We start from the raw sequence: 17383 nt of genomic DNA on the forward strand, positions 1-17383 counted from the left end.
ACTGCTGTTCCTGATGTCCTCATCATAATAGGAGCAGTGAGGCCCAGAGTCACCAAGGGAAGGTGTGAAAAGTCTGACTGTCTCACCACCATTCTCTGCCGCTTGGCCCACTACTCATGACTGCCTCAAGCTCTCTCAGTGCATCCACGTGATCAAGGGCTGTCTTTATTATGAAGAAAAAAGCCCCAAAGCTGTGGTGCTTCTTGCTCCCCCTCACATGGACTTCGGGGAATAGGTCCGCAGCAATTGTATTGAACACATATGTGTTCGCCCAGGAACCTCAGCAGAGGAGTTGGGCATTTTGCCGTGTGGTGCGAAACTGCAGGATGAGAAAGATCCATGGGAGGGAGCTAAAATCTAGACAGATACGGGAGAAGAGCTGGAGCCGGCTGAGGGAGAGGAAGACCAGGGAATAACGCAGTGAACTCTTGAGCTTCCTTCTGAAAAGGAATTGAAGCCTTGTGGGTTTGGCTTTCAGTTCTGAGGTGCCATTAGTTATAAGAGGCACCCTCAACTTAATAATAGTTTTATTATATTGAAATATTCCTGTCAATTTAAGATCTTCAGAACATTAGATTGTGAGAGGAAAAAATGTGTACGCTGGCCTTTGTCTCTGTCTTCCCTTTAAATTAGGGAAATACAGTCTCTGCCGAGAACCTTGAGCTTGCTCAGGCGGTTTGTCCACACCCCCTCCCCCCATCCTTATTCCAGAGTGTTTCTCTCAAGAAAAGAGGAACAGTCGCTGGGGGCAAGGGCCATTTCCTTTATTCTTACCTTCTTCCCTGGAGAGCCTGGATCTAGGCCAGGAAGGGTGCAACTTCCCAGTTTCAATGGATGTGGTCATTTGACTCTGGCTCTTTCTGAGTTTATTCACTTATTTATCTGGTAAGAATCGCATTCTCTGTCTTTAAAATTCTGGATTGAAGTTAGAAGACCAGAGTTCAAGGTTTGTAAATTGCCCAACTTAAGCAAAATTTCTCTGAGCCTCATCTTCCTTGACAACAAAATCATGACTGAGTTGTGGGTTGGTGTGTGTGTATGTGTGTAAAGATATATATATCTGGATTTATTATAAGGAATTGGCTTATGTGATTATGGAGGTGGGCAAGTTCCAAGATCTGTAGGGTTAGTCAGCAGGCAAGAGACCCAGGAGAACCAATGGTTTAGTTCCCATATGAAGGTCAACAAGAAGAGCTGATGTCCCAGTTCAAAGGCAGTTAGACAGAAAAGAATTCTCTTTACTCACAGGAGGATCAGTTGGTTTTGTTGTTGTTGTTGTTGTTGTTGTTGTTGTTGTTGTTTCTACTTAGGCCTTCAACTGGTTGTATGAGCCTCACCCACTTTAGGGAGAATAATTCTGCTTTACTCAGTCGACTGATTTAAGTGTTATTCTCATCCAAAATGTTAATCTCATCCATTCTCATAGAAACACCCAGAATAATATTTAACCAAATATCTGGATACCCCGTGGCCTAGTCAACTTGACACATAAAATTAACCATCATAGTCTTGAGATTCTATGCTGTCTTTGACTTTTCAAACAGAACTTTCTCAAGACCTTCAAATTATCCCATATGACTACCCAGACTCCTTACTTGTCATCAGAGCTTGGAGCAAGTGGCAAGAAGGGTTATCTGTAGTCTACTTGGGAAAAGGAAGTGGGAGCCTAGGGGGTAGACCAGCTGATAGCATCTCAGACTCTGGATAGGAGTTCAAAGGCAGAAATCTGAATGTTAACCGTTCTATCCTAGCATAGGATACACTTCTTTCTCCTAAAGTACTTTAAACAACATTTCATTTAGCCACAGAACTTGTGGCTGGCTGGTCTCCAAAGTCATTCAGTGGTGCAGGGAATCATTTCCGACGTGACAGACTGGTGTTAGGAATTGGGGTTAGACCAACTCCTGAAATGAATCCTTTGCATTTTACTCTGAAATATACTCTACTGAGTACTTTTGTATTCAAGCATCACCAGAAATTTTGGTGCATACCTGATCAAATGTATTTGTGTCCACAAGGGGGCTTCACTTTCCTGTTTTTCGACTTTGGCTTTTAATACTGTACATTTTGTTTTGTTGTTGTCTTTTACACCAAAAATAGAATCATTTGTTTGTTTCTGATAAGCACTTGTCATCACTAAAAAGAGCGTTGAGAGCCAGGGACAGTGAAAGAATTAAGGCAGCAAAGTCTGAGATTTTGACGGAAGGCTTAGAAGGGTCAGACAGTGGGATAGTAACTTTATAAACATTTCACATCCCTCATCTGAAACTCAAAACAAAGGTCTGGGTTTTTAAACATTAGAGTCATAATTAGGATTATATTGGATTATAATTAGGTTTCTAAATCCCATTGACCTTCTGTTTAAGTTAAAGGTGAATTTTTAAAAATGTGTTCCAATTAATGTGCTAATTATTTTTTCAAATATGAATTCCTTAAACCATTATTTCTTGGGCTTTGGATCACTTTTAATTCTGCATTCAGGTCTGCAACCTTTGTTTTTCTTCTCCCCATCTACCTGAAGTTGCTATGACCAATGACTTGGCACGAAATCAAGCCTTGCCCAAAGCAGTGGGGCTGTTAATTGAACTAAATTTGATTTGAGTGGAAATAAAGACCTAAAGTTACCAGCTCTTGTTTTGACTGGCCGGTTTTCGACTTGTTTTGAAAGATGGTATATTCCAGAGGCAAGAGGGGGCAAAAGCAGAGTTGCACGGAAGAGTAGCTGCAGTGGAAAACGTGCTTCATCCAGCTTTTGTGTGCGCGGTGCTGGAAAAAATGAGTATCTACAAGTCATGAGAAGAGAATGGCAGTACTTTTCCAAATCAGCTTGAGTTCTTAAAGAAAGGAAAGTAAGATACACGAATGGATTTTAAAATGTAAAAAGTGAAAAAGTAGAATCAGTGGCCTTGGAATTTTGTTAAATAGTCCAATTGTATATTTTATAAACACTGTAGCTTTCCATGGATTAACTGAAGACCAAAACCTTATAATTTGAACATTAGGTTGATGAGCATTTCTAGTAGCTATTAAAAAACTGATGTCCTTAGGGTTTAGGGCTGAAAAATCCTCAGTGGCCATATTCCAAAAGCCAAGATATAGGAGCATCCATCGACAATACAATCATGAAATGGATGAACTATCTCACCCCAAATTATGGAGCGATGCTGTGGGATTAAACAAAATCCACAGTACATGTTATAGAATGGCTCCAATAATCATAATCAGGACACTCCAAATGACTTTTTAGTAATGTCTTTAAAAAATCATATTTATCTTCAGAACTGAATCTGATGAAGAAGATGGGTAACATAGAGCTAATAGTTATTGAACTCTTACTATCTGCCAGGTGAAGCTTGTTCTAAGTACTTTACATATCTTAAATCACTCATTACACATAATAATTCTATCATTCCTAGTTTACTAATGAGGAAATTAAGGCATAGGTAAATTAAGAAATGTGCCCAAGGTTACATAGCTAATGTGGCATATCATGCCTCATATGAAAATGTAGGATCCTATCTTATATATTTTCTGATATTCCTTTCTCAAATTCTGTTTAAATAGTTATTAGATAATGAGTGAGCATGAATTAAGATATTTCATAAACTCCCTGTGCTACTAAGGAAAACAGCCTTTTAGACCAGAGAGATATCTATTAAATCACTTAGGATTGAATTTTTAAACAAGTTGGTAACAAGCATAGAAGATGATAAGGTTCTAGTCAGAGAGCAAAGAATGACATAAGCTTGAAAATATGCATGGTGTTTCTATAGGGAAGACATTTATAAATACAGATAGAAATGTGAAAATTTAGTTAGTGATAATGCCACCCATTTTTAGTGTTCGTCAAATACCATGTGACTGCATGATTATAGAAACTCAAAACAGCCTCCTTCCTTCAAATGGGATTCAATGTCTAAATACGCGTTTTCAGCTCAACATGTTCACAACTGAACTCCTGATCTTACTTCCCGAATCCACCCCCTCTGCCACTCTCCTCATTTCAGTTGATGGTAACTCCGTCCTTCTAGGTGTTGAGGTCCCAACCATGGAGTCATTCCTCCACCTTTCCTTCTTCCACACCTCACCACGTCCGATTCGTGAGACAGCCTGTTGGCTTTACCTTCAACACACACCCAGAATTTGACCACTTCTTACCACCTCAACAACTTCCGGCCACTCTCTTCTCTCATCTCTTTCCAGGATTATGGTAGTCATTTCCTAACTGGTCTCCCTGCTTCTACCCCTGCCTTCCATGGTCTGTTCTTGACACAGAAGCAACAGGGTTCTGTTAAGACCAAATTACTCCTCACCTAAAGCCCTATGATGCTTCCCCATTGCACTCAAGTAAAAGCCAAAGTTCTTACAGTGGCTGTCAAGATCCTGCAGGATTCGGCCTTCCATTACATTTTTGACTCATCTTCTTGTCCTCCTCATCTCACTTGCTCTGCTCCTGCCATACTGACCTCCCTGCTACTCCTCAAATGGATGAGGCTTGCTCCCACCTTAGGGCTGTTCCCTCTGCCTGCATGTTCTTTCCCCAGATAGCCACGTGGCTCCTCCTTCACCTCCTTCCAGTTTTTGTCAAATGAGCCTCTGATTTAACATTCTCCCACTCCTGAGCCCTTATTTAGCTTTATTTTACATTATTTTCATAGTGCCCGTGAACTTCTAACAGACTGTATAGTTCATTTCTTTACTATGCCTGTTGTTTGTTCCCTGTACTCCTTTATCCCCTCCTGCTGGAATGTAGGCTCCGTGAGGATAGGACTCTGTTTTGTTCACTGATGGATTGCAGGCACCTAGGATGTTGCCTGGAACATAGTAGATGCTCAATAAATGATGAATTGTGGAACTAGGATATTTAAGCAAGGTAAATAGATTTTACATGTAACTGGAAAATAGAGACTATTACTCAGAAATAATTGTAGATGAGCTATCAGCACAGCAGATAGGCACCAGATATGTGTTTTCCTGCAAGACAGGTAAAATAAAGGAAAATTCTTAAAATGTGCAACATGTGTTTTCCCTCAAATATTTAAGAGCTGATGAAATCATTCACTTCTTAAAACGGTGAATAGAAATCCTTAAATCAGCCCTGTGAGTAGGTTCTGTGATGATCTGAGATTCTGTGTAGAATCTTCGCCTATGCTTCCATATTTGGCATATGTCAGGCATGCAGAAGGTGCTTAGTTACCATCATCTTTTATTGTTATTATACTTTATAGAAATAAGTATTCACTTTAAATAATGAATTTTGAATAAATAATTATGAATACTATTTTGGGGAGGACCCTATAAACCTCACAAATTAAACAAACACTATAGCATGCCCTGAATTTCATCTGGTATTTAATTATATGTCTGTTTTGAATTAAGAATCTTCATGCTTTAGGGGCACCCGGGTAGCTCAGCCGGTTGAGCGTCTGCCTTCAGCTCAGGTCATGATCGCAGGGTCCTGGGATCGAGCCCCACATCAAGCTCCCTGCTCAGCGGGGTGTCTGCTTCTCCCCCTGCTCGTGCTCCTCTCTCTCTCTCTCAAATAAATAAATAAAATCTTAAAAAAAAAAAAAAAAAGAATCTTCATGCTTTAAAAGCTCTAGTGAATTGCTTTAGTTTCTAAATCTTTGTGCAAGAGGCCAGAGTCGCATAGCTATCCGGTTTACTTATGTGTCGTGATTGGAATTGGTCTTTGCAAGATCTATGCTTCTCTTGTTTTTAAGGTGTGGGCGAATTCTGTCACTGAGATTACCAGGGATGACCTCTGTGCGGAAGATGAGGACTCCTCCCCGCAGGACCTCACCTACTGGGTCACTCCACCCAGCAACGGGTATTTGGCTCTCCAGTCCTTTCCTGGCCGAAGCATCCAGAACTTCACCCAGGCTCAAATCAACAAGGGCCAGCTAGTGTTTGTACACACTGGTATGTCATAGAGAAAAGTAATGCGAAACTAAAGTGTGTTTGAATCACAGGCTAACATGATAGTCAAACCTAGGAGTTGGTGACTGAAAACCACAAGCCATCGAAAAACTTTCTGGGGTCTGTAATTTTTTTTAAGTGGCACGTTGTAGTAAGGCTAATGACAGCAAACACCAGAGAGTACCTATAACTCACACATGGCTTACTCACATGGTCATGTAAGGTCTATGCTCAGATACAACGTTCTCAGAGAGTCTTCTCCTGACCACCCATGAAAATAGCATCTCTTCTTGGTCCCTCTCCATCCCTTACTGACTTCCTGCCATTGTAGTATAGATTGCTTTGTTTGTTTGTTGTCTGTCTTCCTCACTAGAGGGTACAAGAGCAGGATCTTTGTTTTGTTTGCTCTGAGATCCTCAGCACCTCAAAGAGTGACGAGAACAAGTAGGTGCTTAATAAAAATGTGTTGAAAGAATGAAATAATATTGAATACTTTTATGTTCCAGGTCATGTTCCAGATGCTAGGGATACTTTAGTGAACAAAACATATTTGTAAAATAAATGAACACATGGATAAACTAATGAATGAATATAGCTGTAATTCTAAGAGCCTCAGACATTAAAAGGCTTATTTTCTTCCCTCTGTTAATCAGCAAGCCAAATAGCTCCTATAAATCTGAGGAAGGGGTGATCCAGTCTGGCTTTGTTTCCAGGTTGCCCCTGTCACCGGATGGAGAGGGGAAGGAGCCCACTCCTGGGCTGCTGAGTGAATGGGGGTTGGGGGTGCCTGAGCTAGGGGGCATGATGGGAAAGCTACCAGCCATAGCTGGTCAGCCATTTTTATTAACGTCTTTGAAAATATAGTCAAGAAAATAAAGATTAAAAAAATCTTCTAAATTCAAATGTAGTATTTTCCTGATTATCTCTGCAGTTAATACAAAGAATCCCCGAATAATCTGAAAATAATTTACTATGTGAATGCTCTCAACTAGTGGTTCCAAACCTGTAGCCTGGGGACCTATGAGGTTAATTTTATTGCAACGAGATACTAAATCTACTCACATATGTACCAAAGCCTTGTTTCTAGACCGGATGATCTTTTCCACGTATGGATGTTCTCATTTTTTAAATGTGTACAGATGTGCCGATTAATGAAATACGATTCATTTAAAGAGGTACTGAAGTAATAGGAAATTTCCTCCAAATTTTGTGTGGTTTTGATTATTAGATACCAACAATCCAAGTATTATTAGATGAAGGCCTAGAAAGGTTATTTTTTTGAAAGGATTATATTTTCAAAATGGAGAGAACTGCTCTGGACACTCCCCCAAGGGAAGTTTCGGATTTCTGCAACGATGCAGTTGGCCAGGAAAAGGAATCCTTGAGTCTCTGGCCCACACTGACATCACAGGAGGTGCGGTCACATGACCCATTTCATTTACCCTGCACAAGTCCTCTGAGCCATGTGGAGCAGTGACCCCATCTTAGAGATGAAGAAACTGAGGCTCAGAACGATGTAAGCTGAGCTCATGCTGCAGCTGGGCTTTTTCCTCTGCCTGCCACCCACTGAAGGACAGAGCAGGTTAAAGAATTGCACTCACTATTTGCAGGACTAAAATGAAAATTGGCTCTGGATTTATTTATTTGTAAACAACCAGATCCATGTTCACTTTTGGCTGGTAGAGGAAGTAATTTCTCCTAAAAAAAAAAAAAAGGCAGGAAGGAGAGTTAAAGGCAAGCTCCTTGAGAATCAATGCATCACATTCTCTAAATGGCTGCGGAGGTAGTAATGGCCCGCGCAGACGAGGCTGTTGCTGAGACCAGCTGGTTCTCCTGCTACATCTGTCCATTATCAGCCCCAAACAAAGGCTTAGGTTTAATTAGTCTCTCTTAGCATTTATATTTGCAAAGTGCTCTACCACTAATCTAATTCATTTTTCACATAACAACCTAAGTAGGTTGATAAAGCCAAGATGGGGGAGGCTGTGTGATTTAAGGCCGCCCTTTGCAAAGTACTGTCGGAAAGATCTGAGGTTGTGCAACAGAAAATCTACAGGTCTCCCTTCCTTTCATGTTTCCCTCCTTTCCTCTCTTTGGTCATAGTTAGTGTGATAAGTTAGGGCATTCCCAGGACACTATTCTAGTATGTATTTTGATAGGATTCCTTTTGATTCCGTTTCCACGTTGTTTCTAGATTCATGAAATGTGGAAAGTGCCTGGTGGCAGAAAGTATTCTCTCCCTCATTTCATGTTTCATTAAATGCAACGTCAGAGTGCTATTTCTAGTAAAAACAAGCAAACAAGCAAGCAAACAAAATTTGATTGTGGGCCCCTGTTCGAAATTAAGCAGACTCAGAATTCTCTCTCTCTCTCTCTTTTTAAAAACGACGACTCTTGAGTGTATTGGGAAATTTTTAAAAGTCTGTAACCTTTTTTTGTGAGGACTCGGAACTCTGGGTGTGCATAGATAACAGAAACTCAAGAGGCTGTCAAGCCGTCAGCCAGCCGTTTATTAAATTGTGTTATTAAGGGAGTACTTGTACGTAATTGCGGAGTCTGACCCTGCCTTCTTTGTTCCTTGCCACATGTCCCTGAGGGCAACAAAGAGAACATTTCTACCCATTACATGATGCAAAGACGTGTGGGCCTCCAGATTTACTGCTGGCTGAACATTTTCAAAGGGTGTTGGGAATACGAACATCAGGCTGCATCGTGAGCTCGCCTGGTGCTTTGTGAGTCAGACTGGGAAAGCCCTCCTGGGGACGGGAGCCATGGGGGGCCTGTCTCAATTTCTCTGACACACCTAAGTTATTTTATAACTTTATTGATATCACTAATCCTTTGACAGCATTGTGGGAGTACAGTTCTCTTCCTGCAGGAATTTAACAGAAGCTGGCCTGGGTCTTTCCCCACTCTTTACCACCTTAGCAGAAAACAGCTAGTTCAAGATCAGTGAATAATTAGAAATTATTTGGAGGGAGGGGCTAAGTGTTTTTACTTCCCCCTAGTTTTGATTTTCGGTATTATTAAGTCAGCATTATCAATATTTCAGGAATTGCTTGTGTGTGTGTACGTGTGCACGACATGCATGCATTCCAAAGGAGGAAAATGCAGGTGATAAATATGCTTAAAAAGATTTTTTAAAATTTCTTAGAGGTAACACCTTTGCTTTCTTTTGTTAGGTCACGGGGAGGGGAGTGAGGGGGAGGGGGAAAGGGGAGGAGGAAATATGCATTTTAACCTTTATTATTGTTCTTTTAACTTCACATTTTGGCAATATTTGGTTTGGTGAGTTCAGTGATCTATTCACACATTCTCTGGTTGATAGGGGTTGCTTTGTGGGAGAGAGGGTGAAAGTGGGTGGCTTTTGCTGAACAGCCAAAGTGACCAGAATGTAATTCTTCTTTTGAAGGAGCCATGTCAGGAGGCTTTAATTTTCAGGTTACTGATGGTTTGAACTTTGCACCACGACAAATTTTTAGCATCACTGCTCGAACCCTGACCCTTAGCTTAGAAGTAAACCGAGGACTGAGCATCTTTCCAGGTAAGATTTTATTTTATTTTTTAATTTTTACTTATTTATTTGAGAGAGAGAGAGAGAGAGAGGGAGAGAGTTTTCAAGCACACAAGCAGGGAGAGGGGCAGAGGGAGAGGGAGAAGCAGACTCCCCTGCTGAGGAGGGAGCCTGACACAGGGCTCCATCCCAGGACTGCAAGATCATGACCTGAGCCAAAGGCAGCCACTTAACCGACTGAGCCACCCAGGCGCCCTTCCAGGTCAGATTTTAACTTGAGTGCATTTGGGGTGAAGTGGTTTTCGATTTATTTAGAAAGCTCTACCTGCGTGGTAAAAAAGTGTCATCGTTTACCATAGAGTGATACCAACAACAGTTATAAAGTCCCAGAAAGAATCCTTTCTTTGCAGGAATTTAGCAAAAGCAAGACTGTCTCTGTCTACCCCCTCTCTCTTTGCCCTCCATTGTTTGGCAGAGAGGGTGTGCTGGTGAAGGGCCGCTGGGGAGGAGGCCCATGATCCACGTGCACTCTTCCCGTACTTTCTCTGTAGGGTCCTTGACAAAGCAGGGAGAACCAGGCTCTGCAGTGACCATCGAGATCTTGGATTTTCTTTTTCTAAATATAGAAACCCTGTGCATCCATGGATGCTGTGAGGGATTTCACTGAGTGTTGGCTTCAGGGCCCTGAAGCCTCTGGACTCTTGTTGGCCCAGAATCGCAGCTTGGCTGAGATGGAAAAATCAAAGTGAGCATCTCTGGCTCAGTACCCTCATGGCAGGGATAGGGAAAGATTTACCCCATGGCAGGGGTAATGAAAAAGAAGAACAAACATTTAAACTTGTTATTTTTTTAAAAATGCACTGAGGTAGACTGAACAGAAAACAATAAAATTTATATTACAGTTTTTTTTAAAAAAAAGCCCTTACACAGTGACCTGTTTACTTGATACATGTTACCAAACAGAGATGGAGAAAGATAGTAATCACTTTATTAGTTATGGTTATTCTATGGTCACTCTAAGCCAGTTGTTCTCAACCAGGAAGCTTCTAAAAATAGCCATGTCTGGGCCTCACCTTACCCCAGCTGAACGGGGAGTCTCTGCCATAGGGCCTGGCCATCATTATATTTTTTTAAGTTCCAGGTGATTCTGAAGTACAGCCAGGATTGAGATCCATGGGGCTGGGCACGGAAGGTACTCGTTTTTTACTCCTTACACACATGTGAGGTAGGTGATATATTTACAGGAATCTGGCAGGATTTGTGGCTTAGAGAGATGATGTCATTTGGCGGTGCAACCTGTAAATGGTGGGTAAAGCTCGCATCCTTCTAAGGTAGACCCGGAGAAGAATCTCTGTAACTTTAACAGAAACACAGTGTTTGAGGAGAAATGTTGCAATTTTTAGTTGCCTTAAGCACTTGAGCTCATGAAAAGAAATCTTATTAAAAGCCAATTAAAGATACGTTAACCCAGATTCTTCTATTCCAGATTCTTTTTATATTCCATAATTTTTCTCTGGGAATAACTGTGATGTGTCTATCGATTTTTTTCAAGGCAATGAGGGTGCCATTTAGTGTTTAAAAATAAGCAAACGACTACAACCTAGTAATCTGAAAAATGTAGTAACCTACCGGGAAAAAAGTGTTCTAAAATCAGAGTAAATCTGGCTGCTGCTAAAGATGAAGCACTTTTCATCTCTTCTGGCTCAACTTTGGGTTAGTAATTGATGAGAGTTGTGTCAGCTTAAAGGGGAGTTATAGCCACTACAGCTTAGAAAGTTTTGTGTTTCTGGCGCCCATTTTACTGAATATTAGTTTAGCAAGAAAAATATATGAAAGTGGCCCAAATTCCCTTGTCACCTTTGTGGAACTATGCAAAACAGAGTTTTCATAGCCCTCTGTCTAATATTTGGACCCAACCCTGAGTGAGCGGCTCCTTTCTCCAAGCTTGCCCCTAGCTGGCACCTGTGGTCTGTTATTCTTGGTTCCTGCATTGCCCTCCGTCCCCAGGGTTTTACCTTGTCTCCAGCTCCAGCATCTGGCCAGCGGGAAGGATGATGGGTTTTCGTGTCCATTTCCATTAGGCAGCTGGTACGTTTGATAAAATTCCACTCGAGTGGGTGTGGGAATGACTACTGCAGAGTCACAGGTTTTAGAGTTGAGATGGATCTTATGGCTCGCTTGGTCCAGTTGTCCTTGGGGTTTTTCCTCTCCTCACGTCCCGGGTGGTGGGGGCCCACTTGTTTCTGCATCGGAAGTCCCTGGCATGGGTGTGGTTCCGATGACCACATCTCCTCCTCTCTCTAGGGACACAGTGAGCCTTGCTCAGCCGGCTTCTACAGTAGCCACCCGAGGATGTTGGTCCCTGCTGCTGTGTGAAGTTGGGCGGGGGCGGGGGGGGATGATGACAGATGACACTCTCCCTCCTCTCTCAGGACCGCACCCCCCCCATCATGACAGGTCCTTCAGGGAGCAGGGTCTGAGTGACCTCTGCCTCCCTCCTCTATTAGGCGGTACTTTGGCTGAGAGGGGAGGGGGCCCTGTACCCCCTTCCTGTGTGATTGCAGGTGTCAGCTGTCGGCTACTACGCCTCTTGTCATACTCCAGTTGACCCATATGTTCTGAAATATCAGGGAAATTGTATTCCTTTTTATAGAACAATAGATTTTATAGAACCATAATAGCAGGAAATCTATTCCTGTTCTAGAATGGACATCCAGATACTATTAATACCTGTGCTTTTGTTGTGTTTTACATTTTCGTCTACTGCCCTGGATTGTTTGAAGGATATCAGTGAAATAATGTATATAAAAGTAAGTTGCATCATCCCTGTTTGAGCATGATGCAATGTTGATAGAAAACACTGGGGCTCAGGCAGTTTCAAAGCCATATAACTAACAGGAATCATAAGCCCCAAGAGCGAGTGCCAACTCCAACCCAAATCTTGTGCTGGAATCACGGCAGCTTCTCTCCTTTCTGGGCATGCCTGTGTTCCAGGCCCGTCTCAATTTTTAGAATACCAGTTCTCAGAGAATGCAGTCATCATGGAGGCTCTTTATTTTTGTCTCCTTGATATTATTGACGGATTGATATACACAACCAGGAAAATACGCATAGCAATTTAATAAACAGCAATGATGACGTAGACATTTTGTGTGTTTCACTCCCTTTAGTAGGAAAATCTTGCAACCCAGCATCAGTCCACATTTATTTTTACTCACACTGATCCCATACCGGGTGGACTCTCTCCAGCAGCCTGGCAGACTTTGGCCGGGCTCTTTTGCCTTCCTTGTCGACTTAGTCTTAAAAAGTGGCCCTGACTTGAGACCTGTAAGAATTTGTCGGGTGAGCCAAAATACTTATAAGAATACTGAACGGTTGGGGGCGCCTGGGTGGCTCAGTTGGTTAAGCGACTGCCTTCGGCTCAGGTCATGATCCTGGAGTCCCTGGATCGAGTCCCTGGATCGAGTCCCGCATCGGGCTCCCTGCTCGGCGGGGAGCCTGCTTCTCCCTCTGACCCTCCCCCCTCTCATGTGCTCTCTCTCTCTCATTCTCTCTGTCTCAAATAAATAAATAAAATCTTAAAAAAAAAAAAAAAGGAATACTGAACGGTTGAATATTTTAAGGTTAACCATCGCTTCTGTGCCCTGCCAAATTTGAAAGTCATTTTTTAACTCAGTTATTTCAAAGTAGGAAGGACTGCAGTTCTAAATGAACTCTTTGTGTGTGAACGAAGAAAAAATGTCTACTCAATGCATATTTTCGTTATTTTGCATATATATGGGTATACATAAATACACATATACACATATGTACACACACACATACACTCACATTCTACTTCTTCCTGCAAAATTTATTCCCCAGAAAATTTTATAACCAGTTTTTCACCTTGAATGCTACCATGAGATGCGTTTGTTTGTTTATCTTTAGTCGTGACATGTTAGAACATGTTGTGGTCTTAGGACCTAGTTTTTCTGCATATCCAAATGGTACTTGGCTCTTTTACAAAGAGTGTTGAGGAGGGGTTGACCTTGAGAGTTTTGTCAAACTGGTCTAGAATATAAGCTTACACAGTAGCTGATCAGTGAAGGATATTCATAGCAGACTGTGTCACTTCAATCCCCTTGGGGTTCAGTCATGCTATAGAGGGAATCACATCTCACTGTTGGGCCATCTGTCCTTTGTGGTGGGAGAGAAGAAAGCAGAAGGAAATCACAGTGTGTTGCTAGAGTTTAGAGCAGAGATTTGTAAAACCTTTTAGTCAGCTAGTCTTGCAACACTGATTTGAATATTGCAAGACTTAGTGGGAGATAATCAAGAGCTCTAAGAAAAGGCTTAATCAAGCCTTAAGGAAAAAAAATAAAGGCTTACTAATTGGGGAAATAGGAGACTTACCCTCAACAGGACACTAACCATGCAAAACATATGCTAAGGGTCCAGTGAGTGGTATAGACTAGGTGAGCGACGCGAGTTCAGGGGAGGGAAATTCCCCATAGACTGGAATAGTCACGGAGAGCTTGTTGGCTAGACAGGTCCTCAGCTGCCTGTGCAGAGGGAGTAGCATTTCAATGAGTGGCAACAAAGAGGGGTGAGCATACCAGAGAGCACAGTATGGCTGCAGAGGTGAGGACCAGGGAAGAGGTTTGGCAGCGTGTTCGGAAGGTGGAGAGGAGAATCTGTTGGATTTGTTGAATGATTCATCACATTTCCTAACTCAGTTATCATTCCAGCACTGAGCTTAAAGTAGTACAGTGTAGACAATATAGCGTCAACTTTAAAAATACTCATTTTGAGGGGCACCCCGGTGGCACAGCCGGGGTGCCCCTCAAAATGTGTCTGCCCCAGTGTCTGCCTTCGGCTCAGGTCATGATCCCCGGGTCCTGGGATCGAGCCCCGCATCGGGCTCCCTGCTCAGCGGGGAGCCTGCTTCTCCCTCTACCTGCAGCTCCCCCTGCTTGTGCTCTCTCTCACTATCTCTGTTGCTATCTCTGTCTCTCTCAAATAAATAAATAAAATCTTTAAAAAAATGAAAATACTCATTTTGGAGTCAGTGAGACCTACATTTGACCGTTAGGCAAATCGTTTAACCTCTCGGAGACTTGTTATCCCTTCTTAGTGAGGACACAAATCTGTATTTCTTAGGATTATCATGATATCCAAAAGGAATGGCAGGACTATCTATGCTGTTCCTAGTACATCTCTACTCCTTATTAGGGCTTGTCACATATGAGACACTTGATAATGTCTGTTGAAGGAATGAGCAAGGCCTCCTAGCCTGGTGGCCATGAAACTCTTGCTGTTATGGAGGTGGTTGTTTTTCATGAAACAAACACAACGGGAGATGAGGTATGTTTGAGAAATGCTGTATTTAAAAGAAGGATAAAGTAGATTTCTTTACTCCAAGACTTAAAGTCTGTAACATGCTGATTTGCTTTTCAAAATCTCTAAGAGGTGCATATGGAGTGAGGGCTTGCCAAACAGATATGGTTATGAGCCCTTTTATTACCACACTTCTTGTAGGACAGTTACTTTATGGAATATACAGTTAGGTGGCACCTTGGAGAAATCCTTCCCAAATTAAGTTCCTGGAGCTTACCGATGAAACTAGCAATGCTTGGATAAAATGAGGTAGGTTGGGGGGCAAGCGATGTTTGGCTTTCCGAGAATTGGGCTGAATGCTAAAAGATGCTCATCAGGCAGTTACAACATGGAGCTGGCTAGTCTTGCTGACTGAGCATGCCCAGATGACGTCTGAATAGGAATTAAACCCTAGGAACACTTCTGGGTTAGATACCTGGACAAGGGGATGAGGGATTAATATACCCTGGCTGAGGAAAAAAGCACTCTTGGCCTGGAACATCTCTGGTGGGTCCTATCCCCCAAAAGTCTAAGACAAATTAAATGATACTGTTTTAAAGAAAGAGTCCCTCCCATCCCCCACCTGCCAAAGGTAGCCCTGGACAGGGAGGAATAAGTGAAAAGTTAGAATCCTTTATACGAAGGAGATAATTAAGAAGGCACAGTGGGGGACAGTTCTAAAAAAAAAAAAAAAAAAAGCTGAAGATAGAGAAGTTTGGGTGTCCAAAGACTGCACACATGAAAACACGATCCACCTGACAGGATGAGGGAAACCCACCTTGGTAGGTAACAAAGAATGGGCCTTAGTTTTGACTTTATGTGACACTGACTGTGGGTACAGAATAATTCCTCTTGGCCTTCCTGAGTGACCTCAGATCCTGGGCCCGCAGCTCCAGAAGCTGGAAGAGGGCAGTGTCTGCAAAAATTTCAGTGGCAAAGACGTAAGAGAAATGTGGGAGGCAGTTACAAGCCTCACCTGAGTACTTGTATGTAACAGCCAAAATTGTGCCAAGACAGTCCTGAACCTGGGGCCCAACTGTGTTCCTGAGGCTGACATCACCAGGCACTCCTGCCTCACCCCCAGAGCCCCAGGACCTAGTGCCCATCCCAGGGGCTCAGACATTTTGTTTTGTTTTGTTTGGGTTTTCAGGTTTACAGAGGTATAATTAACAAAATTTGAAACTATTCAAAGTATACAAAATGATGATTTGATATACCTCTACATTATGAAAGGATTATTCCTTTCCTTCAAGTTAATTAACACATCCATCACCTCATATACTTACCTTTTGTGTGTGTGTGTTTGAGAACATTTAAGTTCTCCTGTCTTAGCAAATTTCAATTATGCAGTATAGTGCTATCCACTCTAGTTACCATGTCAGACATTAGATCCTCAGACCTTATTCATTTTATAAATGAAAGTTTGTACCTGTTACCAACCTCTTCTTATTACCCCATCCCCTGGCAACCACTTTTCCACTGTTTCTATGAGTTCAACTGGATTCGTTTTGGGTTTTTTCAGTTTTTTGTTTTATTTTTTTTTAAGTAAGCGGTATCATGCAGTATTTGCCTTCTCTGGCTTGTTTCACTTAGCATAATGCCCTCCAGCGACATCCATGTTGGCGCAAATGACAGAATTTCATTCTTTTTTAAAGCCTGAATAATATAAATTATGTATGTACTTACATATGTAATTATTTTCTTCAAGATAATGGTTTTGCTTCCTTTGGATGTATACCCAGAACTGGGATTGCTGGATCGTATGGTAGTTCTGTTTTTAATATTTTGAGGAACCTCCACACTGTTTTCCATAGTGGCTGCACCCATTTACAAAACAAGGGTTTTCTTTTCTCCACATCCCTCATCAGCTTTTGTTATCTCTTGTCTTTTTGATAATGGCTGTCCTAACAGGTGTGAGGTGGTATCTCATTGAGGTTTTGGTTTGCATTCCCCTGATGATGAGTGATGATGAGCACTTTTTCATGTACCTGTTGGCCCTTTTTCTGATCCGTAGTCAGACGCGTTATCCAATGCGCCACTGGCCCTGTCCTGTTGGCCCTTTTCTATGTCTTCTTTGGAAAATTAGAGGGGTGATTGGGGGAGGGGGAAAACACTGCTCCTTCACCACAGACCGTTTGAGAACCACCTGCTCTAACCTGAATGTCCCAAGGCTCTCTAGCTCTGAGTTGCCACATTTGGTCAAATTAGCACAAACACTTGTGTGTTCCCGGTTCTTCCTCCTGCCTGTCTGGGGTCCTCTGGAGATGTCTCAAGTTCGTTCAAGAGCCAGCTTCTCCCCCAGATGTCCACAGATGGACACTCCATTGAGCACCTGCAGCTACCATCAGGCCAGGGTGCGTCTGTCCTCCCCGGGGGGGCGGGGGGAGGGCGCTGTCTCCTGTTCTCTCGGGGCACCCAGCCGGCTCCCCTTCCTGCACTCTGAGCCAAGCCCCCACACACTGGCATTGCGTCTTTTCTCTGGGGATCAGTAAGCCACGCAGGACTGGCAGGGACTGAGGAGCTCATCTCATCGGGTTTTCCTCCTTCATCTCCAGCCCCAGGAGCAAATCTCATCCTTAAATAGATGCCGTG

General features: G+C 42.5%; 1 protein-coding gene and 1 long non-coding RNA gene across 2 annotated transcripts in view; both read left to right on the forward strand.

The window, feature by feature from the left end:
- The window catches only part of LOC123325283 (chondroitin sulfate proteoglycan 4-like), a 30942-nt gene extending 14057 nt beyond the window's left edge, over positions 1–16885 (forward strand). The window contains exons 6-8 of the mRNA XM_044916676.1: positions 5724–5922; positions 9332–9463; positions 16806–16885. Coding sequence (XP_044772611.1) covers positions 5724–5922; positions 9332–9463; positions 16806–16885 — 411 coding nt within the window. The remainder of the gene's footprint in view (positions 1–5723; positions 5923–9331; positions 9464–16805) is intronic.
- A 223-nt stretch (positions 16886–17108) lies between these two features.
- The window catches only part of LOC110586627, a 4289-nt gene continuing 4014 nt past the window's right edge, over positions 17109–17383 (forward strand). Inside the window, exon 1 of the long non-coding RNA XR_002480714.1 lies at positions 17109–17145. This is a non-coding gene — a long non-coding RNA (uncharacterized LOC110586627). The remainder of the gene's footprint in view (positions 17146–17383) is intronic.

This window comes from Neomonachus schauinslandi, chromosome 7 (assembly GCF_002201575.2).
Source record: "Neomonachus schauinslandi chromosome 7, ASM220157v2, whole genome shotgun sequence".
In the NCBI taxonomy this organism is placed as follows: domain Eukaryota; kingdom Metazoa; phylum Chordata; class Mammalia; order Carnivora; family Phocidae; genus Neomonachus; species Neomonachus schauinslandi.